The sequence below is a fragment of the Podarcis muralis genome, chromosome 4 (assembly GCF_964188315.1).
Source record: "Podarcis muralis chromosome 4, rPodMur119.hap1.1, whole genome shotgun sequence".
Taxonomy (NCBI): Eukaryota; Metazoa; Chordata; class Lepidosauria; order Squamata; family Lacertidae; genus Podarcis; species Podarcis muralis.
The window spans coordinates 781935-807556 of NC_135658.1; the positions used below are offsets into that span (position 1 = coordinate 781935).

The 25622-nt window shown below is 47.8% G+C and overlaps 2 protein-coding genes across 14 annotated transcripts in view; one reads left to right on the plus strand and one right to left on the minus strand.

The window, feature by feature from the left end:
• The window catches only part of LOC114589686 (uncharacterized), a 386543-nt gene that overhangs the window by 326517 nt on the left and 34404 nt on the right, over positions 1 to 25622 (plus strand). For 3 of the 11 annotated variants that reach the window (XM_077927811.1, XM_077927812.1, XM_077927813.1), the window contains exons 2-6: positions 2332 to 2829; positions 3024 to 3105; positions 3395 to 3477; positions 6246 to 6372; positions 17950 to 24157. In XM_077927811.1, coding sequence (XP_077783937.1) covers positions 2419 to 2829; positions 3024 to 3105; positions 3395 to 3477; positions 6246 to 6372; positions 17950 to 20552 — 3306 coding nt within the window. In that variant the 5' untranslated portion in view covers positions 2332 to 2418 and the 3' untranslated portion in view covers positions 20553 to 24157. Of the gene's footprint in view, positions 1 to 2331; positions 2830 to 3023; positions 3106 to 3394; positions 3478 to 6245; positions 6373 to 17949; positions 24158 to 25622 lie in introns of those variants that run through there. The other 8 variants (XM_077927809.1, XM_077927814.1, XM_077927817.1 and 5 more) reach the window with 4 other exon arrangements.
• LOC114589761 (uncharacterized) overlaps positions 1 to 25622 on the minus strand; it is a 498312-nt gene that overhangs the window by 126911 nt on the left and 345779 nt on the right. The window lies entirely within an intron of this gene.

Here is a 25622-nt window from a genome sequence, read left to right on the forward strand (position 1 = left end):
CCCCAAAAGAGTACTTCTATCTTGTCAGGATTCAACCTCAATCTCTTAGCCCCTGTCCATCCATCCACCAACCAACCGCCTCCAGGCACTCACACAGGACCTTCACCACCTTCACATGTTCTGATTGAAAAGAGAGGTAGAACTGGGTGTCATCCGCATACTGATGAAAACTCAGCCCAAACCTCCTGATGATCCCTCCCAGTGGCTTCATATATATGTTAAAAAGCAAGGGGGAGAGGACAGAACCCTGAGGCACCCCACAAGTGAGAGCCCAAAGGTCTGAAGACTCATCCCCCATCACCACTCTCTGAACACGGCCCAGGAGGAAGGAGCGGAACCACCGTATAACAGTGCCCCCAGCTCCCAGCCCCTCTAGCCGGTCCAGAAGGATGTTATGGTCGATGGTATCAAAGGCCGCGGAGAGATCCAGCAGAACTAGGAAGCAGCTCTCACTTTAGCGCCCGCCAGAAATCATGAACCAGCGCGACCAAGGGAATTTCAGTCCCATGGTGAATCCCGACTGGAAGGGATCCAAATGGTCCGCATCCTCCAGGTGTGCCTGGAGTTGTTCAGCAACCACTCGCTCAATCAGCATACCAAAAAATGGGAAATGTGAGACTGGGCGATAGTCGGCTATATTGGCCTGGTCCAAAGATATTTTTTTTAAGAAGCGGTTTAATAGCTGCCTCTTTCATCGGGTCTGGGAAGGCTCCCTCACAGAGGGAAGCATTCACCACCCCACAGAGCCCATCACCCAGCCCTTCCCGGTTGGCTTTTATGAGCCAGGATGAGCAAGGAGGCAGGTGGTCAGTTTCACTTGTCCAAGCAGCCTGTCCACATCCTTGGAGGCAACCTGACTAGAGGGGACTCTAGCACTCTCCCACCCTGGCCCTGCTCCTATGGTGGAGTCTACCTCTTTCCAAATCTGAGTGACTTTAACTGCAAAAAACTTTGCCAAATCATTGCAGGAGATCTCAGGGTCCTTTTGAGGCCCCAATGACGCAGGTGGTTCCACTAAATTGCGAACCACCTGAAAGAGTCTCCTGGTGTTGTTTTCTGCAGATGCAATAGAGGCAGTTTAGACAGCCATCGTCACTTGGTAGGCTCGACGTTGAGCTCTAACCCATATCTGGTCAGATTCAGAGTGTGTTTTCTGCCACCGACACTCTAGCCATCTCAGTGATTGTTTCATCGCCCTCAGATCCGGGGAAATCCACGGGGCTCTCCAGGCTCCATGTATCGGAGAGGTCGCTTCGGAACCAGGCCATCGATAGCCCGGGTTAACTCCACATTCCAGGGGCCACATGGAAATCAGCTGAAAGGCCATCAACACGGGATAAAACATCCCCTCCTCCTTTCTGGAAACCATTTGGATCCATTAAGTACCAGGGGTGGGCCATCCGAATTGGTCCCTCCTCCCTGCAGAGGGAAAGGGTTGTGGAGAAGTCCAGTTGCTTGACGGGGAAAATTAGATATTTAAAAGATCAAAAGTTTATAGAAGATTGGGGAACATTCGTGGAATATCTGGATAAATTATGTGAGGGACAAATAACGCTAGTAGGGTTTAAAAGAACTCTGTGAGAAAAGTAAGTCTATTGTCAAAAGGAAAAGGATGGAAAGGAATGAAACAATGTCAATAGATAGTAGGAGATGCGAAAATATGTGTTAGTTAGATAACGAAAGATTTACGGAGAGGTCGAAGGAAGTCTTAAGAATGAATCTGTAAAATAGTATGAAACTGTTTGTTTTATTTTGTTTGTTTATGCTGAAATAATAAAAAATTATGTTGCAAAAAAAAAAAGAGAAGTCCAGTTGCACCAGGAAGTGATCCGACCATGACACTTCTTTTGTTTCAGTTTCACTTCATGTCAGATCACCAACATCCATAGAGGTGAACATGCCAGGTCAAGTCCTCCATCCAAGTCGTGGTCTCATGAATCATTGACCTGGCATTGCACAGCAGCACCTCCAGGTCATGTGGGTCTCCCTTGCTGATTCCAGTATCCACCCGGTCAAGACCAGACCTGGAGGCAGGGATAGTCCTCAAACAATGACTAAACCTGCCTCCTCGGTAATGACATGGTCTGGTCATAGTGTAACTCCTCCTCCTACCCATGATCAATATGATTGGGTGTCCCAGTACATCCCCTCCCCCCGTGGAGCCTGCCCCCGCCATTCTGTTGGCTAGGGCACACTCCCAGACAGCCCTGACCCTCTCACCTAAAGAAGAAAGCTATACAAACTATATAAAACTATATCAACTATGCAAAGAATAAAAATATTAACTAATAATAATAAAAACAATTCTTTAACAATGCATTTGCTTTGTAGGATTTGCTAGAGCTTCTCATTAAGACAGAACTTGGCAGAAGTCCAAAGGGTTCCTTCCAATCTCTTAGAGACTTCCTGAGAGCACAGATGGATGAGCAAGATTCAGCTGGAGCAGGAAGAGGCCATGCCAACCAAACTGGGAGCAGTGGGGTATTCTGGGAAAACTCTGTGCTGAAGATCCTGGGTGAGGAGGACACCCTCTGCTCAGAGGTGCAGAGCCAGCAGTTGAGGCAGTTCTGCTGCCAGGAGGCCAAAGGACCCCGAGAGGTTTGCAGCCGACTCTACCACCTTTGCCGTCAATGGCTGAAGCCAGAAAGGCACACGAAAGCTGAGATGCTGGACCTGGTGATCTTGGAGCAGTTCCTGTCTGTCCTTCCTCCGGAGATGGAGAGCTGGGTGAGGGACTGTGGAGCAGAGACCAGTTCGCAGGCGGTGGCCCTGGCCGAAGCTTTCCTCCTGAGTCAGGCAGAGGAGAGGAAGCAGGCAAAGAGAAAGCAGGTGAGAGAGACTTTGCTCTGGATACTCCCAAGGGGCTCCAAACAGGATGGAGAACATCCTATAATGCTCTACTGTTGGCCCATCCTTTTTCTGGGAATGAGATCTAACACCCTTAAAAATTCTGTCTTTGTCATTCTCTTTCTAACATTTCTCACCATACATTTGCTGTTTTGAATCCTTGGTTTCTTTCTCAGGAAAAGGATCATTTTGTAGAAATGGACCTGGATTCCTGTGAGGCAGAGAGGCCTCCGTTGGACACCAGAGAGAGGCCACTGGGTAAGGAGGAAGGTGGTTTTTCTCCATTTGCTCTCATTCTGTTGCTTTCCCAACTAATCTGTGGGGTTTTTTAATCTTTTTTTTTGGGGGGGGGACACAGTTGGGAACAAGGGTACAAAGAGAGGGAGAAGTATTTCTGCACAACTAACATATGAAATGGGCACAAATGTCCAAATGCACTCAGTAGGTAAGGCTTTCTCAAAGGCGCACCTGTAGTTAGAGATGCCCTGTTTCACCTGTGAGAGAAGCAGGCACTCCTGGCATCGTGCTTACCTTTTTTCTCTTGCAGTTGGCAGAATGATGCCGGCAAGACCTCCTGATCCATCTTTTCATGGGGGCAGAAAGGAAACAGCGGCTGTGGAACCAGATCAGGTCAGGGGAAGCTGCCTTGTGGGGACAGAGGCCGAGGGATGGAGCAATGTCATGGACTGGTTGGGCACAGAGGAATGGTGGGAGGAAGCAGCCGGGGAACCAGGAACAGAAGATGGCTCAGAGTCCAAGGAGTGGAGGTGGAGGAAGGATGAGCAGTCAGAGGGAGAAGAGGGAGAAGTCTGGGAAGAGGAGGTGTCAGAAGCTGAAGAGGTAACAGGGCTTAGTGAGCTGGGAGACTCTGTGGCAGAATGCAGTGCAGAATCAGAGGCAGAAGAGGAAGGAGACGAGTGGGAGAGGAAGGTTGAGAGGCAGAGGTGAGTCAGGAGAAGGAGGAGCCACCGGGGGCTCCCTCTCCTTCTGCCAGAAGCCACCCTCCCTGCTTGTCTCTCAGAGCCCAGAGACTTCTGACAATTGAATTGACACTGTTGGATCGCTTGCCAGAAACCCCAGAGAGGAAGGGACTTGGAAAGCTGTGGGGAGTTGGGGGCCTTCACTCTCAGCAATTGATTTCTTGGAGGAAGACCCTGTCATGGAATTCTACTCAATATTGATCCAGAGCAGAACTACAATGTATAGTTAGCAGAGTAAAAACCTAAACACATTGCAGGATTCTCCCCAAATAGACCAGAGGCAATTGTATTTCATTCAGCAGAGCTTTACTGCTACTGTGAATGCATAATGTTCCCAAATCCAAAATGTTCAGGATTGGCCCTGTGCATAAGAAATCCAGTTGCAGCATACTTAGCTGAAATTTACCACAACCTAGGACTTGCTGATCAGAAGGTTGGCGGTTTCGAATCCCCACAACGGGGTGAGTTCCCGTTGCTCTGTCCCTGCTCCTGCCCACCTAGCAGTTGGAAAGCACGTCAAAGTGCAAGTAGATAAATAGGTAAACGGTATTTCCGGGCGCTGCTCTGGTTTCACCAGAAGCGGCTTAGTCCTGCTGGCCACATGACCCGGAAGCTGTATGCCGGCTCCTTCGGCCAATAAAGCAAGATGAGCGTTGCAACCCCAGAGTCGGCCACAACTGGACCTAATGGTCAGGGGTCCCTTTACCTTTAGGGAATACTGGTGGCCCAAAATTAAGGAGGATACCGCAGAATACGCGAGGGGGTGCGAAGTCTGTCAGACAGCCAAAGGTCAAAGGACGGCCCCAGCCGGGCTGTTACAACCGTTACCCACCCCAAGTAAACCATGGGAAGTGGTATCCATGGATTTTTTCACCAACTTGCCAGTGTCACAGGAGAAAACCCCCGGTTATTTGGGTGGTGGTAGATGTGCTGACAAAGATGACACATTTTGTACCTTGCTCTAAGATACCTTCCACAAAGGAGACAGCAAGGTTGTTCGTGGATCATGTGTTTAAGTTGCACGGTATGCCATCAAGGCTGATCACAGATTGTGGAAGTCAGTTTACTTCGCATTTCTGGAGGAAGTTGATGCAGTTGTTAGGGGTGGAGGTTAGCCTGACTTCAGCTAGGAATCCACAGAGAAACCGAGAGTCAGAAAGGACCAATGCCACCCTGCAGCAATACTTGAGGTGCTCTACATGCTACCATCAAGATGACTGGGTAGAGAAGCTGAGCCTGGCCGAGTTTGCACACAACAATGCGGTCCACGCATCCGCGGGCGTGGCCCCCTTTGTGGCAAACGGTGGTGTGCATCCCAGGGCCTTTCTGGGTAGGGAAGAGGTGCTGTCAGTACCAGCAGCTGAGGAGTCTGTGGAGTAAATGGAGTACTTGCATGAGATATTGAAAGACAACCTGGAAGCATCAAAGGCAGGTTACAAAAGGATCTCGGACGCACATAGGCGGGAGGGAGAGAAAATCCAGGTAGGAGACCAGGTGTGGTTGTCCTCAAAGGGGTTGCCGTTCAAAGGGAGGCACATGAAGCTAGAGCCGCGGAGGCTGGGGCCGTTTAAGGGGGTGCAGGAGATTAATCTGGTGTCCTTTAGGCTCCGGTTCTTTGCTGTCCCCCTTTATTCCAGCACACAGGTACCAGGGGGAGAGGAAGGAACCTCCACCCCCCCCTAAGCTGGTAGAAGGGGAGCAGGAGTACAAGGATGGATTCTGAAACTGGGATGCTTGCGTAGGCAGAATGATTAGAAAAACACCAACTGGAGTACCACCTATTTACAAAAAATGACTGCTCCAGTCACCAGTCTAGCTGCCGCATTCTGGATTAGTTGTAGTTTCCGGGTCACCTTCAAAGGTAGCCCCAGGTAGAGCACATGGCAGTAGTCCAAGCAGGAGATAACCAGAGCATGCACCACTCTGGCGAGACAGTCACAGCAGATAGGGTCTCATCCTGCATACCAGATGGAGCTGGTAGACAGCACCCCTGGACACAGAATTGACCTGCGCCTCCATGGACAGCTGTGAGTCCAAAATGACTCCCAGGTTGCACACCTGGTCCTTCAGGGGCACAGTTGCCCCATTCAGGACCAGGGAGTCCCCCACACCTGCCTGCTTCCTGTCCCCCCAAAACAGTACTTCTGTCTTGTCAGGATTCGACCTCAATCTGTTAGCCACCATCCATCCACCAACCAACCGCCTCCAGGCACTCACACAGGACCTTCACTGCCTTCACTGGTTCTGATTTGAAAGAGAGGTAGAGATGGGTATCATCTGCATATTGATCAACACCCAGCCCAAACCCCCTGATGATCTCTCCCAGCGGCTGTATTAACAGAAAGGAAAGAACAGAGCATTGTGTAGCAGATCATATTGATCCTGTCTCAGAGGAGGACATTTCCCTTTTTCTTTTAGGGTCCAGTGTGCTTTGAAGATGTCGCTGTTCGTTTCACGGACGAGGAGTGGGCGTTGCTGGATCCTGACCAGAGAGCTCTGCATAAGGACGTCACGGAGGAGAATCGTGGGATCGTGGCCTCTCTTGGTAAGTCTCCCTGTGGGATCGTCCTATCTGCCTGGAAATTCAAAAAACACCTCTATGTGATTTCCACAGAGCTCAGCAGCACCCCCTCCAACACTGGGGAACCAACACCCCCACAAGAAACCTTGAACAGCAAATTCCAGTTTTTTCTGTGAACCATCTTCCTCCAGTTCTGCCTTTTTATACCACGATTCAGCTGGTCTGAACTGGCCAGACATCTTAAATGTCACCTTCAGAGTTGTTCGGAAAGATAAGTAGCTTCTGTCAGGTTTTCTGTTTTTGGTTTTTTTGTTTTGTAAAAATGATATTTATTACTTTTAAAGCTTACAAAAAAAAAGAAAAAGAAAGAAGAAACAAAAGAAACAATACAATATAGACAATACAAAACACAACCTTAACATCTAAACACCATAAACTATACAAAACAAAAACAATTTAACACACATCATACCTTTACCATAATCTATCTTCCATTCCCTTGTTTCATTGACCTCCTCTCACCTCCCTCCTTGTATTCCACTTCTATATGTTATCTCAGCAAATCCTTTATCTTAAAATATTTTTAATCTTATTCCCCATTAAATCTAATATACCTATTTACACTTAACCTCTTAAAATATTTCCACTAAGGCCAAAAAAAATTCCATTCCAAGATTTTTCTATCCCTCATTAAATTTTACAAAATTTCTCTATATAGACTTTAAATTTTCCAATCTTCTTCACCGTCTCCTCTTCCTGGTCTCGGCCTCTGCCAGTCCTTTCCGTCGATTCCATATAGTCCATCAACCTGGAGATCTTATGTCCGAGGCTCTTAACTCATCTCCACATCCCTTCTGCCAATCTTCATATTCTTTAATTCTAGAGAGCAGATCTCGGGGAAGCTCCGACCCAATAGCATTTTTATTCCATCTCGACCTCTTCCAGTTTCAGCCACAGAGGGCCCCGACCTGTAACCCTCAACCTGCCTCTGTGAGGTTAAGGCTCCCCCTTGTATTACTTTAAGTTCAACAACAGCAACTTTCTCCTTCTCCTTTTCAACGATTCGCCCTGCTGAAATAGATTCCTGTGCCAGATCCTGAGTTATTTCTGTGTTGGTATTCACTTTTAGTACCGAAATGTCAATTTTGTAGCCATAGCATCTATCTTCTTGTGAAGCTGTTTCAGCAAATGATCTATCCTGCAAAATGCAGACACTATTATCTCATCTGCCGACATTTTAGTCCAAGGTCAGTCTCTAGTTCTCACAATTCTTATTGTACAGCTGGATTCCTCAGCTCGACTCCTCTTGTAACAGATTCAGCTCGACTCTTGTAACAGTTTCAAAGACTCCCTCTAGGGGGGGAGCAATCTCCACTTGTATCAATCCTTTCCGACACAATTCCAAAAGTAATATAGTTTCAGTTTCCAGTTACTTTTTCAATTGCTTTTTCTTCCTTTTAAAACGCAGAAGCAGATAGTGAAAGCAATATATTTCTCTTACTAACTGACTGTTTTTCGCTGTCAATGAACTCTTCCAAACGTCAGTCTGTTGGCAGCCCGTTCCCAGGAGTTCAGAGCAGTGATAATTTAGTTTTTATCACTCTCTCCTGCAGGATGCACAGTCCGCAATTTCCCCCCTCTTCCCCTGCTTCCAAGGGGGGTTTAATGGTTTCAATTGATGGAAATTTAACCCTTTACATGAGGCTTTCCAAGACCTTAGCTTGCAACCTCTTTGCTTCAGTCTATTTACAAAAAGGGAAGGCGGACTTCCTGTTTTGAACCTTCCCCGCTCGTTGCCAAATTAAGGTATTTAAAAATCCAATTTTCTGTTCTACTCATGGGTTGTTGTTTAAAGTCCAATTGTCCACAGGAAAAAAGTCAGCGCTCTCCGACAGTAGCAATCGACTTTGAACCGACTGCTTCTTTCTCTCCGTGAAAGAAGCAGTCGATTCAAAGCACCGCACCACTCACCCCACGTCGCTCTGGATCCCCAAAACAGGGTTTCCCCGCAGGTAGGGGAGGCGCGAATGGTGCCAGCCGAATCCCAAGTTCACAGGATTCTTCCGCCTTTGATTTCTATGGGTCTCCGCCTTCACCGTGGCGGTCAGACCCTACTTTTCACGGAGCAAGTTCCTCCCGATCGGAGGAGCTCTGCCATTGCCAGAGGTGCCAACCCCGGAAGTCCAGGTTTTCTGTTTTTGTTTTTGCTGCTGTCAGTCTTGGGTTGACCAGAGAGACGCCTCACATTGGCGATGGAGGGGATGCCATGACCGGGCCAAACAAAATCCTTCCCAGAGAAGAGCCAGGCTGATTAAATCTCAGGTAGCAGTAGCAGTGATAGTAATAGTAATAATTTTTATTTATCCCCTGCCCATCTGGCTGAGTTGCCCCAGCCACTCTGGGCAGTTTTCAACACGTATATAAACATGAAACATTAATAATAAAAATCTGATCCCATATAAAAAGCATATTAGCTTTAAATGAACAACTTATACTAGTGGCTAAAATCGTGGGAACTTTTTAAAAAGTGTGTTTCCGAGGTTTGATGGCTCATAACACCACTTTTTTCGGAGTGATACCATAGGAAAGATAATTTGATGAAGAATGCAATGCAATAACTTTTATGAAGGAGTATTTATTAGAACAACAGTCATAAAAAAGAAATGTGAAACACATAGAAAAAAGGAGATTTACAGAAATTCTCACCATGTCAATTAAAACTGACTTTGGTAACCTTTAGCTTTAATTCTGGCCTTACAACGGCTTCCCATGGAGTGAAGCAAGTTTCTTAGTTCTGCAGCTGTAATAATGTGAAACCAAGATGGAATTATTGCAACTATTAATTGGGCTTTATTGCTGGGTTGCTTCTGACTAACAAGTTTCTTTAGTCGGCTCCCAAGATTTTCGCTTGGGCTATTCCCAGGCCGTTCCACCAGTGGAATAGGATTTCACATTCAGAATGCTTCAGTTCAGGCTCAAGTATTTGATTTATGTATTTGGGGGCATTGACGTTCCCATTAATGACACAAATTCTGCCCACACCTTTTGCTGTCATACAACTCCAGATCATCACACTAACTGGGTGTTTCACGGTCGGTGTAATGCAAGTAGGATGTAAATCTTCTCCGATTCTCCTCCTCGCGTATTTCATGCCATCACTACCAAGCAAGGAGATTGGGGTCTCATCACTCCAAATAACACTGTCCCATTGTTCCGCTGTCCAGTTAGCATGGGTTTTAGCCCAGTTTAATCTTTTCCACCTTTGCTTGAGAGATAATGGCTTTTCCCTTGGAATTCTAGCATTTAGACCAGTCCTTGCACTCAATGTCACCTTCCATTGCACCATGTCATCTTGTAAACACTCATATGATTTTCTTCTGTTGTGTACGCACAGTCTCTTCATTATTCGATTGTCACTTGCTGTTGTGCACCTTTTCCTGCCTTTACCAGTCTGATTTTGTAGTGACTGAGTCTCCTTATGTTGTTCTTTAGTCGTTTAGTCGTGTCCGACTCTGTGACCCCCTGGACCAGAGCACGACAGGCACTCCTGTCTTCCACTGCCTCCCGCAGTTTGGTCAGACTCATGCTGGTCGCTTCGAGAACACCGTCCAACCATCTCATCCTCTGTCGTCCCCTTCTCCTTGTGCCCTCCATCTTTCCCAGCATCAGGGTCTTTTCCAGGGAGTCTTCTCTTCTCATGAGGTGGCCAAAGTATTGGAGCCTCAGCTTCAGGATCTGTCCTCCCAGTGAGCACTCAGGGCTGATTTCCTTCAGAATGGATAGGTTAGATCTTGCAGTCCATGGGAGTCTCCTTATATCTCTTCACAAATATAGAAAGGCCAGCTTTGGTTAAGTTTTCCTCAATCTTCTTTTTTCTTTTTTAAAATGAATATTTATTAAATTTTATAACAAATAAAAATATCTCAATCATTGTCAGAGAACTGCCATCAGGGCCGGAAGGAGAGAGCGGGCTCCAGAGGAATTACAGAGAGCATCCTGGGATGGGGAGAGGTAGCCCATCTTCTGGGGAAGGGAATCAGTGTAGCACCAGTGGAGAAGGGGGGCAGATGGGGGAATTGGCGAGGTGGTCCCATGACTCCTTGCTGGGGACCAGTGGGGAGAGTAAGGGTCCTCCGCTGCCCACACCCTCCTTGCGCAGAAGGCTTCCACGCAGGGAGAGTAGGAGGAGACTAGGCGTCAAAGAGCTTCTTTGCTGGAAGAAGTTCAAGAAACGCCCACTGATGGTTTCTGCCAGTGATTGAGACAGCCACGGGCAAGTGGATGTCCAGACAGAAGAGGTTCACTCAGGCAACCCAGCCAGGTGTGGTGCCGGTTTGTGCACGAGAAACCCCTAGAACCATTACATCAGTCTCTGACGTTGCTTGTGTGCAGCCCCGGGGAGGCAGCACGATGAACCAAACAGGGACAGTCGGAGAGACGGAGCAACAAGCCGTGGTGCGAGGTCTGGTCAAGAGGAACCGAGGCGCATGTACCTACCCTGATGGCGCGGCTGGAGGAGAGACGGGCTCAGGATGCACAGGTCAGAACCACCCCCATCGTAAGGAAGGTACCGGGGCTGGTACACAAGTTTGGGGGAAAGCCCCAAGACTACAATGCTTTCCGAACGAAAGTTCAGTATGCTTTGGAATTGCAGAAAAATGACTTTGCTGATGACGGGGAGAGGGTGGCTTTCATTGTGGGCCATTTGCAAGATGGGGCGTGCAAATGGATCAGGCCCCTAATGGCGACGCAGAATGATGCCTTGAAGGACCTTAAGAAATTCTACCAGGCAATGGACGCAATGTTCTCCGGTGAGGTTGAGCAAAGCGTGACACAACGGGAACTGATGGGGTGCAAGCAGGGGGGCCAGTCCATCAGGAACTACTGGTCGCGTTTTGCGATGTTAGTCCACAGGCTCGGGTGGGATCTGGACTCTGAACTGATACAAATGTTGTTTGAGGTGGGTTTATCCCCCGAAGTGAAGGACGAGTTGTCCAGAGCGCCCCGGCCGCGGTCGATGGATGAACTCACAAAGGCTGTGCTTGTGATCGGCGTACGCCAGGAAGCGCGGGCTCAGGAGAAGCGGGAGATAAGAGGGGAGCGTTTCCATGACAACCGCATTCCTGAGATGCCGAGGGAGCCTTCCCAGGCAGCGGAGCCGATGGAAATTGATGGCACGCGCACGCACGAAGTTTCAAACGCTGGTAAAGGGAGGGAAAGGAGTGGAAAACTACCAAGAAGTGTTTCCTCTGTCAACGACCGGGACATTTTGCTAAGGTCTGCCCTCAAAGAAAGGCCTGGCAAGGCATGGTGGGGGCTGCTGGCTGTGAAGAGAAGGGGGAGGAAGGGCAGGCGCAGGAAAATGACAACGCCTGGCTGCCAACCAGCAGGGGCAGCAGCCAGGCCAGCGACCAATAGAGGTGCCCCAGCCTGACCCCACCAAGGCAGCTATAGCCATAGAAGTGGTGCTAGAACTCCCGAATGGGCACCCCTTCAAAGTGGAGTGACTGCTAGATTCGGGCAGCTCGTGTAATTTCTTCAGCAGAGACTTCGCTCTGGAGCACAAACTCCACCTGTTATCACTAGATTTTCCCTTGCAGGTGACCACCATCGATGGCAGGGAACTTCTGGGAGGGGAAGTGACACACCAGACACCGCCAATGAAAATGAGGGTCTCCAGGCACACAGAAATCATTGCCTTTCATGTGGCCACGCTGGCAGGACCCCCAATAATACTGGGAATGAGCTGGCTGGCAATGCATGACCCAGTAGTTTCATGGCATCAGCGGTCAGTCACCTTTGGGTCAGCTTACTGCTTGGAACACTGTATGGGGGGGACCCAAGAATGACGGTGGCCAGGGTGGCTGGCCTGGCCTTGGAACAAAAAGGGGAGGTGCCACCACAATATGCTGACTTGAAGGAGGTCTTCAGCGAGAGGGAGGCAGATAGACTACCCCCCCACAGGCCCTTCGACTGCCAAATCAACCTACTCCCAGGGGCTCAGTTGCCGGTGGGTAAGCTGTATGCTATGTCCGACCGGGAGATGCAGGAGTTGCGGCAGTTTATTGACAAGAACCTGAAGGGGGGCAGTCTGGTGTTCTTTGTGGACAAAAAAGAGACTAATCAGCCCAGGCTAGTCGTGGATTACCGGGCCCTGAACCTGGTGTCCGAACACGTGACTTTCCCAATGCCCAGGATTGATGACATTTTAACACATGTGAGGCAGGGGAAGATTTTTATCAAGCTGGACCTTAGGGGAGCATACAATTTGATTAGGATAAGGGAGGGGGACGAATGGAAAACAACCATGTTCACCCCCTGGGGGCTTTTGAGTACTTAGTCATGCCATTTGGATTACAATCAGGGTCCGCCTGCTTTCAAGCCTTCATGCACCATGTGTTGGGGCCCCTGCTGTACAAGAATTGCGTAGCCTTTTTGGATGACGTCTTAATCTATTCGGACAATGAGAAGCAACACGTCAGAGACATCAGGGAGGTGCTACAGAGATTGCAGAAGCATCAGTTGTGGGTCAGGCTGGAAAAATGCCAATTCCACGTCAGGGAGGTCGAGTTTCTGGGGTACAAGTTGTCAGACAAAGGCCTAGCTATGGACCCAGGCAAGGTGAAGGCAGTGCTGGAATGGAAAGCCCCCCAAAACCAAAAGGATGTGCAGAGGTTCCTAGGCTTCAGCAACTTCTACAGGAAGTTCATAAAGAACTTCGCTCACTTGACAGCGCCCATAACGGATTGTCTTAGTAGCAAAAAGAAGTTCGCGTGGACAGAGAGTGCACAGCAATCCTTTGAAAGGCTGAAGAAGGCGTTCGCCTCGGAAGAGCAGCTCCTGCACGTTGATCTGGAGAAGCCCATGAGACTGGAGACGGACGCGTCCGACAGAGCCGTTGGAGCGGTCCTTTTGCAACCAGGGGCCAAGCAGGGCTGGAGGCCGTGTGCCTTTTTTTCAAGGAAGCTGAGCAAGTCAGAGCAAAACTATACAGTGTATGACTGCGAACTGCTTGTGATCTATGCGGCGTTTCAGCAATGGAGACATCTATTGATAGGGGCGCGGCACAAGATCCAAGTCCGAACTGACCACAAGAACTTGGAATACTGGCGGACCGTGTGAGTACTCAACCAGAGACAGATTTGGTGGGCCCAGGAGTTCGCCAAGTTTTTCTTCGAGATCAGATACGTGCTGGGAGAGGAGAACGTAAGGGCAGATGCTCTCTCCCGGAAACCGGAGTACATGGAAGGAGAGGGACCACCGGAGACCCGACAGGTGTTCCCCGAGGACCGGTGTGTGTGGGGGAGAGCGTTGGTTGGGAAACGAGAACTGGCAGGGCTTACTAGAGACAATGCGTTCGCTCAGACAAAAATCAGGGAACTCCGAGACGGAAGGGAAAACAATAGAGGGTTTGAGGAAAAGTTAGGGCTACTGTACTATAAGGGGGCACTGTATGTACCGGGGGAGACTTTGAGGGGGAAGGTACTTAAACAACTCCACGACAACCCAACAGCTGGGCACTTTGGACAGCACAAGACCATGCTGCTTGTCACCAGGCAGTTCTGGTGGCCCAAGGTGAGGGAAGACGTATGAGAATATGTACGAGGGTGCGACCAATGCCAGAGGGCTAAGGGGGAGAGAGCTGCCCCCGCAGGGTTACTGGAACCCTTACCTACACCGGGAAAGCCCTGGGAGGTGGTGTCCATTGATTTTATGACAGATCTGCCCAAGTCAAGGGGGAAGACAGCAGTCATGGTAGTAGTCGATCTACTGACAAAAATGTGTCTCAAACAATTTCTGTCTCTGACCCCCGTTCCCAGGTTTCAGACGGTGGAAACTTATTTTTCTTTACACCCTCTCCTGCAGACTTAAACAATCAAGTTGGGGATTTTAGTGGTTATAAATGAAGGAAATTTCGATCTTTACAAAACAATTTTCCAGGCTATTAGCTTATAAGGTTTTTGCTTCAGTCTGTTTACAAAAAGCGGAAGGCGGACTTCCTGTTTTGAACCTTCCCGCTTCGGTGCCAAATTAGGATGTTTCTTGATCCAATTTTCCGTTTCTACTCACGGGTACTTGTTTAGAGTCCAATTGTCAACAGGAATAAGTCAGCACTCTCCGGCGATGGCTATGCGGCTTCCCTCCGTGAAAGTAGCAATCAGTTCGCAGCACCGCGCCGCTCACCCTACTTCGCTCCGGAGCCCCAAAATGGGGTTCCACAAGTAGGGGAGGCGCTCCTGGTGCTCTGCCGAACCCCACGTTCCCAGGCTTCCTCCACCTGGGATTTCTAGCGGGTCCCCGCCTTCGCCGCGGCAGGAAGACCCAGTTTCCATGGAGCCCGTTCCTCCGGTCGGAGAAACTCCGCCATTCGCTGATGGTGCTAACCCGGAAGTCCTCCACCCCAGGGCCTTCCTGGGGAGGGGGGAGGAAGGATGGAGTGTACCTGCGGCTGAGCAATTTGTGGAGGAAATGGAGGCCTTGCACTAGCAACTCAGGATGAACTTGGAGCGGGCCAAGGAAGTTTACAAGAGGCAGGCGGACAGGCACTGTCAGGAGGGGGAGGCCATACGGGTGGGAGACCGGGTGTGGTTGTCAACCCAAGGGTTACCCCTGAAGGGAGTGTGCAAGAAGTTGCAGCCAAGGCGGCTGGGGCCTTTTGAGGTAATACAGCAGGTGAACCCAGTGGCGTTCAAACTCAAGTTGCCTGACAGCATGAAGATACATCCGGTGTTCCATAGGTCCCTACTTTCACCGTACAGGGAGGGGCGGGAATTTCTGGGGTGGGAGGGAGAAGTCACCACCCACCCGCGGGTAGAGGAGAGGGAACACTGTAACCAAGCCACGGAAATACTCGATTCAAGGTGGCGAGGTCGCCAGGTGGAGTACTTGGTAGCTTGGGAGGGAGAACCCAGGTCGGAAAACACGTGGGTCCCCGCTGAATCAATCAATGACGGTTATCTGGTGGAAGAATTCCACAGTTTGTTCCCAGATAAGCCAAAGCCACTAGCTAGATTCTGGGAGGAAGAATTTGGACCCACAGACGACGAAGGGGACTTTGTGGGTTTTCCTGCCTCCGAAGAGGAGGGAGGGGAGGTGTCCGAGGGAGAAGAATCAGACTGGGAGGTTCAACCTGCGGGAAGAGATCTGAGCGGATGGAAGGCTGGTTTTGAATCCTCAGAGGATGATGACAGCTCCTTCAGGGGATTCCCCTATTCGGGTAAACAAAACCTGCGTCCAGTCAGGCTTCCCCTGCGCGGCTCTGTTGGGAGCTGACCTGGCAGGCGAGCAGAGTAGCAGCGGTCCTGCGTCCGTGTGAGATAAGGGATAAATCAAGTCCAAAGACAGTTCGGTTCTTATCTCTAGAAGCGTTTATTTACAAAGCAGTAAATCCATCGGAAACCTCCGACATGTTCCGTGCTCCAAAAGCACACACACGCAGCCTGCAGCCTCCGAGCTGAGCTGCGTCTCAGGCAGAAGCGAAAGCAAGTCTGAACAGTGACACAGACTGTGACGCACTTCTCTGCGTTGCGCTCCTCCCAGATACAGGACACCACGGAGTTTTAACCCTGTCAGTTCCAAACTCCACACCCCGCATCGTCTGCCGAGGAGAGAGAGGAGGTTGTGTCGGAAAATCGCGCCAGGGTGGAGGGGGTCCTGGGGAGGAGGTGGATGTCAGGGAACTGCCATCAGGGCCGGAGAGAGAGAGCAGGCTCTAGAGGGATTCCAGAGAGCATCCCGGGATGGGGAGAGGCAGCCCATCTTCTGGGGAAGGGAATCAGTGCAGCACCAGTGGAGAAGGGGGGCAGATGGGGGAATTGGCGAGGTGGTCCCATGACTCCTTGCCGGGGACCAGCGGGGAGAGTAAGGGTCCTCCGCTGCCCACACCCTCCTTGCGCAGAAGGCTTCCGCGCAGGGAGAGTAGGAGGAGACTAGGCGTCAAAGAGCTTCTTTGCTGGAAGAAGTTACAGATAGGTAGCCGTGTTGGTCTGCCATAGTCAAAACAAAAAAAATTCCTTCCAGTAAGGAATTTTTTTTGTTTTGCTGGAAGAAGTTCAGGAAATGCCCACTGACGGATTCTGCCAGCAATTGAGACAGCCACGGGCGAGTGGCTGTTCAGACAGAAGAGGTTCACTCAGGCAACCCAGTCAGGTATGGCGCCGGTTTGCGCACGAGCAACCCCTAGAACCATTACAATCATCATGTTATATACAAATGTTCTCCCTCCCGTCCTCAGGACTTCCCTCAACTCCCCCTCTACTGAGTTATTTAGTTTTATTTATTGTGTCCTGCTTTATATAAAAGTAAATTCCCTTATCATTTCGCTAAAATTTCTGTTACTAAAATAAAGTTGTGAACGTTTATTCAGACCCTGCCAGTCGTTGTTTCTGCAAATAACCTGTAAAAGGTTCCCAAACTCTTTTAAAATCCTTTTTGTCCTTCTCTTGTAGTTTATCTGTTAGCTTAGCCAATTCTGCATAATTCATCAGTTGTTCTTACCATTGTTCTTTTGATGGTATTTCTTCCATCTTCCAATTTTGAGCAGTCAAGATATTTGCCGCTGTTGTAGCATACATAAATAATGTCCATTTTTCTTTTGGCAGCTCTTGATTTGAGATACCTAACAGAAAGGCTTCAGGATGTTTACCAAAGTTCATTTTAAACATTTTTTTCAGTTCATTATATATCATTTCCCAATATTTTTTAATGCATTTGCATTCCCACCACATATGATAAAATGTTCCTTCCTTTTCTCGACATCTCCAGCATCTCTTATTTTCTTTCTTGAACATCTTTGCCATTTTCACTGGTGTGATATACCATCTATACATCATTTTCATGTAATTCTCTCTTAATAATATAGAATCTGTAAATTTTATATCAATTTTCCACAATTTTCCCCAACTTTCAAATTGAATGTTGTGTCTCACATCCTGAGCACATTTAAACATGACTGATTTAACCTCTTCATCTTTGGTTTCCCACTCTAATAAAACACTATATGCTTTTTTAAACAAAATTGGATAAAGTTGGAAAAAGAAGAAGAATCCTCAATCTTTCTTCTAATTTCTTCATTACTGTAGCCTTTTCCACTTAATAGTACTATTTCCATCGCTTCTGGGTGTCTGGTCAACTCTTTCTGCCATTTCTTTAATTTTATTATGTTTTACAAACTCACTAAATGAAAAAAACACCAAATAAGCAACGAACATGATAGACATCACATAACACACTGACAAAAGTCAACCTAAGCAAGTTGTGCTTCCTTTTTCTAGTTATTTGGCTGTGACTTTTGATAGAATACAGATAGGTACATTCTTGATTAAATTATCTTTACATTGATACATAATTTGTGGTATTACTCCAAACGAAGTGGTGTTACGAACCATAAAACATCTGAAATACACTTTTTTCCTAAAAGGCTTCCACAGTTTTGGCCACTACAGTATATCAAACAAATCAACATTCAACAATCCATCAGAATATATTACTAAAAATGTTGGTTAATGACAACCAACAAAGGCAATGAACAAAGACCCAACTCCCTTCAGTTCTTCTTGATTTGTGCATGAGGCTCTAATCCCTTTATTGTCCCCATTGCAGATTTTGATGAATTGGAAATCAAGAACAAGGGTGACCATGACAAAACCCCCGGAGAGGAGAAGCCACGCAAAAATTTGGAGTATGGAGAGAGCTGCAGTCAGAGCTCCCATTCCACTTCCCAACAAAGAATTCTTATTGGAAAGAAACCCTATCAGTGCGTGGAATGTGGAAAGAGCTTCAGGGAGAGCTCCCATCTCACTAAGCATCAGAGAATTCATACAGGGGAGAAACCCTATCAGTGTGTGGAATGTGGAAAGAGCTTCAGGGTGAGATCCCATCTCACTTCCCATCAAAGAATTCATACAGGGGAGAAACCCTTTCAGTGCATTGAATGTGGAAAGAGCTTCAGGAAGAACACCCATCTCACTTCCCATCAAAGAATTCATACAGGGGAGAAACCCTATCAGTGTGTGGAATGTGGAAAGAGCTTCAGGAAGAACGCCCATCTCACTTCCCATCAAAGAATTCATACAGGGGAGAAACCCTATCAGTGTGTGGAATGTGGAAAGAGCTTCAGTATGAGCTCCCATCTCACTTCCCATCAAAGAATTCATACAGGGGAGAAACCCTATCCGTGCATTGAATGTGGAAAGAGCTTCAGGGTGAGCTCCAGTCTCACTTCCCATCAGAAAATTCATACAGGGGAGAAACCCTATCAGTGTGTGGAATGTGGAAAGAGCTTCAATCAGAGCTCCCATCTCACTAAGCATCAGAGAATTCATACAGGGGAGAAACCCTATCAGTGCGTGGAATGTGGAAAGAGCTTCAGTTCGCGTTCCCATCTCACTAAGCATCAGAGAATTCATTCAGGAGAGAAACCCTATCAGTGTGCGGAATGTGGAAAGAGCTTCAGTCACAGCCACTATCTCACTTCCCATCAAAGAATTCATACAGGGGAGAAACCCTATCAGTGCGTGGAATGTGGAAAGAGCTTCAGTTCGCGTTCCCATCTCACTTCCCATCAGAGGATTCATTCAGGAGAGAAACCCTATCAGTGTGCGGAATGTGGAAAGAGCTACAGTAAGAGCTCCAGTCTCACTTGCCACCAGAGAATTCATAGAGGGGAGAAACCCTATCAGTGTGTGGAATGTGGAAAGAGCTTCAGGAAGAACGCCCATCTCACTTCCCATCAAAGAATTCATACAGGGGAGAAACCCTTTCAGTGCATTGAATGTGGAAAGAGCTTCAGGAAGAACACCCATCTCACTTCCCATCAAAGAATTCATACAGGGGAGAAACCCTATCAGTGTGTGGAATGTGGAAAGAGCTTCAGGGTGAGATCCCATCTCACTTCCCATCAGAGAATTCATACAGGGGAGAAACCCTATCAGTGTGGGGAATGTGGAAAGAGCTTCAATGAGAACTCCAATCTCACTTCCCACCAGAAAATTCATACAGGGGAGAAACCCTATCAGTGCATTGAATGTGGAAAGAGCTTCAGGAAGAACACCCATCTCACTTCCCATCAGAAAATTCATACAGGGGAGAAACCCTATCAGTGTGTGGAATGTGGAAAGAGCTTCAGTTCGCGTTCCCATCTCACTTTCCATCAGAGAATTCATAGAGGGGAGAAACCCTATCAGTGTGTGGAATGTGGAAAGAGCTTCAGTATGAGCTCCCATCTCACCTCCCATCAGATAATTCATACAGGGGAGAAACCCTATCAGTGTGCGGAATGTGGAAAGAGCTTCAGTCACAGCCACTATCTCACTTCCCATCAAAGAATTCATACAGGGGAGAAACCCTATCAGTGCATGGAATGTGGAAAGACCTTCAGTCAGAGAGGCCATCTCACTTCCCATCAAAGAATTCATACAGGAGAGAAACCCTATCAGTGTGCGGAATGTGGAAAGAGCTACAGTAAGAGCTCCAGTCTCACTTGCCACCAGAGAATTCATAGAGGGGAGAAACCCTATCAGTGTGTGGAATGTGGAAAGAGCTTCAGGAAGAACGCCCATCTCACTTCCCATCAAAGAATTCATACAGGGGAGAAACCCCATCAGTGTGTGGAATGTGGAAAGAGCTTCAGTATGAGCTCCCATCTCACTTCCCATCAAAGAATTCATACAGGGGAGAAACCCTATCAGTGCATGGAATGTGGAAAGAGCTTTAGTCGGAGAGACTCTCTCTTTTCCCATCAAAGAACTCATACAGGGGAGAAACCCTATCAGTGCAGGGAATGTGGAAAGAGCTTCAGCGATAGCTCCTCTCTCACTTCCCATCAGAGAATTCATTCAGGAGAGAAACCCTATCAGTGTGTGGAATGTGGAAAGAGCTTCAGAACAAGCTCCTCTCTCACTAAGCATCAGAGAATTCATTCAGGAGAGAAACCCTATCAGTGTGCGGAATGTGGAAAGAGCTTCAGTATGAGCTCCCATCTCACTTCCCATCAAAGAATTCATACAGGGGAGAAACCCTATCAGTGCATGGAATGTGGAAAGACCTTCAGTCAGAGAGGCCATCTCACTAGGCATCAGAGATTTCATACAGGAGAGAAACCCTTTCAGTGCATGGAATGTGGAAAGAGCTTCAGGAAGAGCTTCAATCTCATTTCCCATCAGAGAATTCATGCAAAGGTTGGAAAAACCGTTATACAGCTTTAGGAGCCAGGCAAATCTGCACCTTGTTAACCAGGGCTTTTGCTGATTGACATCTAATGCCCTCTTAAAATGTGGTAGGGAGGGGGGTTACAGATGTGCATTTTGTGTTTTTATGTTGTCTTTTTATGTTGTAACCGTCCTGAGACATGTGGGAACAGGAGTCAACTCTTAGAGGCTGATGGGTCTTTGCCCCCCCAATAATATACAGTCATACCTTTTGTTACATTTGCTTCAGGTTACGTCTTTTCAGGTTGCATCCTGCGGCAACCCAGAAGTACCGGAAAGGGCTACTTCCGGGTTTCACCGCTCGCCATGCGCAGACGTGCAAAATGATGTCATGTGCAGATGTGGCGACTTGTGACCTTTGCATGCGCAGACACGGGTTGTGTTCCATTCAGGTTGCAAATAGGGCTCCAGAACAGATCCCGTTCGCAACCAGAAGTCCAACTGTATTTGATGGAGAAACCCCCAGTTGGTGCATGTTGCCATTCCAATGGTGTGCATTCATCATGTGATTGATTGTGCAAGGCAGGCCTTACCTGGCCCCCCACCCATATTTTATTCAAGTTGGCACCACAGAGTTGGGTGGTATACAGATTAAATAAATACATAAATCGCCTTCCTTTGCACATGTTCCAGCTTGTCAATATCCTTATTTATTATCATTTTTTAAAATTTATGTGCCCTTCATCTGAAGATTTTACAACATAACCATACTGGATGAAAGCATGGCTTTCTCAAAAACAAGTCAAGCCCGAGAAATCTCTCCTCCCCCTTTTTTTTGTTTTTTTTAATTTTTTATAATAAATTTTATTAATTTTCCATAAATAGAAAAAACACAACAAAAACATAAACAAACATAAAATGGACCTCCCCATACCACCCCTTTTCTGCATCCTTATTTCAAATTTTTCCAGCAACCCTTTAGTCATCAACTTATTTAACTCATTTCATAGATTTAACTTCCTTAACTTATTAATAACAGCTGTAGTTCTTTGTCTCTTATCTCCCTGACCTCCTAGTTTTCATCCAAATTACAACAATTTTTAAGATATGTTTTAAATTTATTCCAATCCTCCACTGCCTCCTTCCCCCGGTCTCGAATTCTGCCAGTCATCTCTGCCATTCCCATGTAGTCAATCACCTTCGTCTGCCATTCTTCCAACGTGGGTAGTTCTTGTGTCTTCCAATACTTTGCTAGAAGAATTCTTGCTGCTGTTGTGGTGTACATAAAAAATGTCTTATCCTTCCTTGGCACCATTTGGCCCACCATACCCTTTTTTTTGGATGGAGTTACAAACTTTGTTGATCAGGGGAGAAGGCTTTTGACAAAGTCCCCCGTGAAATTTTGGCAGGAAGCTGGTAAAATGTGGGCTGAACGAAGTAACTTTTGGGGGATTTGACTAACCGAACCCAAAGAGGACTCCTTCATGGTTCCTTGTCATCCTGGATAAAAGTGACAAGAGGGGTGCTGCTGGGTTCTGTCCTGGGCCCGTTGTTGTTCAACGTCTTTATAAATGACTTGGATGAGGGACCTGAGAGGGATACTCATTACATTTGCAGATGACACAAAACAGGGAGCAGAGGTCAACACAATAATCTTTATTGTCATTATCCCATGTCGCAGAAGGCAGAATCAGATCAAGGACATGAATTTTGTTGTTTAGTCGTTTAGTCGTGTCCGCCTCTTCGTGACCCCCTGGACCAGAGCACGGCAGGCTCTCCTGTCTTCCACCGCCTCCCGCAGTTTGGTCAAACTCATGCTGGTAGCTTCGAGAACACTCTCCAACCATCTCGTCCTCTGTCGCCCCCTTCTCCTTGTGTCCTCCATCTTTCCCAGCATCAGGGTCTTTTCCAGGGAGTCTTCTCTTCTCATGAAGTGGTTAAAGTATTGGAGCCTCAGCTTCAGGATCTGTCCTTCCAGTGAGCACTCAGGGCTGATTTCCTTAAGAATGGATAGGTTTGACCTTCTTGCAGTCCATGGGACTCTCAAGAGTCTCCTCCAGACCATAACTCAAAAGCATCAATTCTTCAGCGATCAGCCTTCTTTATGGTCCAGCTTGTTGGAATTCAGCCAGGGGCAGAGGAATGTGCTACAGCGTAGGCACCGGCAGATATTCCTTGTGACCTCCCCGCGTCTCCCTCTGCTGATAAGCAGGCGAGGTCTCGGCGATTACTCTCATATGTGTGAGAGGAACACACCGTTCTTGCTCTCTCCCCTTTGGTGTCCCCCAGGGAGGGGAAAGAAGCAGACAGAAAACTATTTACATCATTTATTTCTGCCTGTTACATCAGTACAGAGAATCATGTCTGCACTCAACAACAGCAAGACGAAACTCCACCCAAGTACATCCAGTACTGGTCATGTGACACACTGAGCTAACATCCGGTGCTCAGTACAGAATGGACTGCCCCTTTGTTCCCATGGCAACAGTCACAAACATCCTGTCTGGCTTTCCAGCCACAAGCAGCTGGCTGAGCTGCTTGAGCCTTTGCTTGCTGCAGCACTGGTGCTTTATGGTAACACAGCTCTCACTTCCATACATCACTACTGGGAAAACCATAGCTTTAACTATACGGACCTTTGTTGGCAAGGTGATGTCTCTGCTTTTTAAGATGCTGTCTAGGTTTGCCATCGCCTTTCTCCCAAGAAGCAGGCGCCTTTTAATTTCAGATGAATAGTACCACTATATTCATGTCCACTAATAGGACATGAATAGTACCACTTTATTCTGCCTTGGTCTGGCCCAACGTAGAATACTGTGTTCAGTTCTGGGCACCACAATTTTAAGTATCAAGAAGGTGGAACACAATCCATATTCCTTTTATAACACATGGCCAATGGTTATTGAATACATAAATTGTGAAGACTGTTGCAGGAATCCACCCAGCACTCATGGGAAAAGGTGGCCTGATCTTTTTTAAAATAATCAAATGAAACTTTAACACATGGCAGGATGAAAGTCTGCAATTCCATCAGACAAGTTATTTGTTGTTTACTGTTGTAACCTTTGCTTTCTTTAAAATTATCTTTTACATCATGAAAATTGAAGTGAAGGACATGAGGCAGGAGCTGATAATGCAGGTGAGCTGTGCACATGTGAGCTGCAAGCAAGCTGCTGCCCAGCTCTGTGGAGGCTCCTTTTATTGACACAATATGCAAACCCAGGCAGATACATTTTCCGCTTTGACCTTTACACATCTTCCAGTCCTGAGATCGTGGAGTGGTACAAAGCTATTTTGGCACCTGTTTCCACCGCGTCCTTTTCCCCTTGCACAGTGTATGACGAAGGAGACACAAAGGTTACAGACAGGACACTGCAGACCACTGAGCCCGCAAAAGGTTAGACAGAGGGCAAGATGTTCAGACAGCTGTGGCTTGTCTGTGGAGGGGAGTGTGCCCCACACCCAGCGATCATTCCTACAAAAATAAAAGCAATTTAAAAAAAAAGGAGGTGGGGAAATCGTGTGTACTATTCTACAGATCTTGCATGTGTTTTATGTTATTTGCAGACTGTAACTCCCAGTAGTTTCACATTATCTATGGGTTTCTTTGTATTCAGCACACATGATTGCAGGTGAGACTGAATAAAAGACTTCCTAGGAAATTCCCTTTGACTGCTTCTGTATTGTTTCAAATGTGACTTCACTTACAGATAAGGACAAATCATATTTATTGCTGACAAATCACACCACAGTCAGCTCATTAATCTCAACCCCAACAAACCCTGCGTTTAACAGGAGCAGCTGCTTTCTTCCCATTTCTTAGGTGGAAATAACTGATAAGGAAGAAGGGAGAAAGACCCTTTCCCTCAACCTTTAGGGATCTGGGGGGCTTCATTTCACCCCTTAGACCTGCTCCTGAAAGCTTGGCAGGTGTGGAGTATTTGCTCACACATTGCCATGACTTAAAGATCAACATTTTTTAAAAAATGGTATTGCAGTACTAAAAAGGCTCAAGAACGCCATTCCTGTAGTAGCTTGAATTAACAATTAAGCATTTCTGCAAGGGGAAATGATATACAGTGGTACCTCGGGTTACATACGCTTCAGGTTACAGCCTCCGCTAACCCAGAAATAGTACCCCGGGTTAAGAACTTTGCTTCAGGTTATGAACAGTTTCAGGTTAAGAACGGACCTCCAGAATGAATTAAGTACTTAATCCGAGGTACCACTGTACTTGTGTATGTTTGTATAGCACCATGCATAAGAAAGTATTGGTCATTCATGAAGAGAATAGGATTCCTGCATTGCTGGGGGTGGGACTAGATCACCCTGGGCTTCCCTTCTATCCCTCCCACTCCTGCCTGCTGAGGTAAAAGGATCCTGGGGGGGGGGGGTGTCCTGTCACAGCCCTGTGACCTCCTGTTAATAAAGTGTGTGCCCAAAGACGGGTGAAATCATGTACGACCTCGAAGGTGAAAGAATGGTGTAAAATATGAGACTGTACTCTACAAATGAAAGAAACGCAATACAAATGAAATGAGGCAACCACACAGTGAGTGTAACCGAAGGAAGGACTTGTGTGTCTCAGGGCCAGATTGTTGCCCTCAGGAGAGGGAGACCCAGGAACCCCCTAAGCAGGAGCGAGAGAGCCAGTCCCCCTTCGGACACCCGGAAGGGCCAGCCGGGCCAGGAAGAGAGCGGCTTCCCCCCCCCCCCGAGAACAACTCTCCTAGGCCGGCTTCTCTCCTCCAGCGGCAGCAGGGCTCTCCCTCCCCGGCATCTCAACTGCTGCGCTCCAGACTGGGCTGTGCTGCTCCTCCGCTCCCTGACCTAGGGACCAAGGGAGATGCTCAGAGCCCAGCCAGGAGCCAAAGCCCCCCCCCCAAAGGGACCAATGGAGATGCTCAGAGCCCAGCCAAGAGCCAAAGGCCCCCCCAAAGGGACTGAGGGAGATGCTCAGAGCCCAGCCAAGAGCCAAAGGCCCCCCAAAGGGAATGAGGGAGATGCTCAGAGCCCAGTCAAGAGCCAAAGGCCCCCCCAAAAAGGGACGGAGGGAGATGCTCAGAGCCCAGCCAAGAGCCAAAGGCCCCCCCAAAAAGGGACCGAGGGAGATACTCAGAGCCCAGC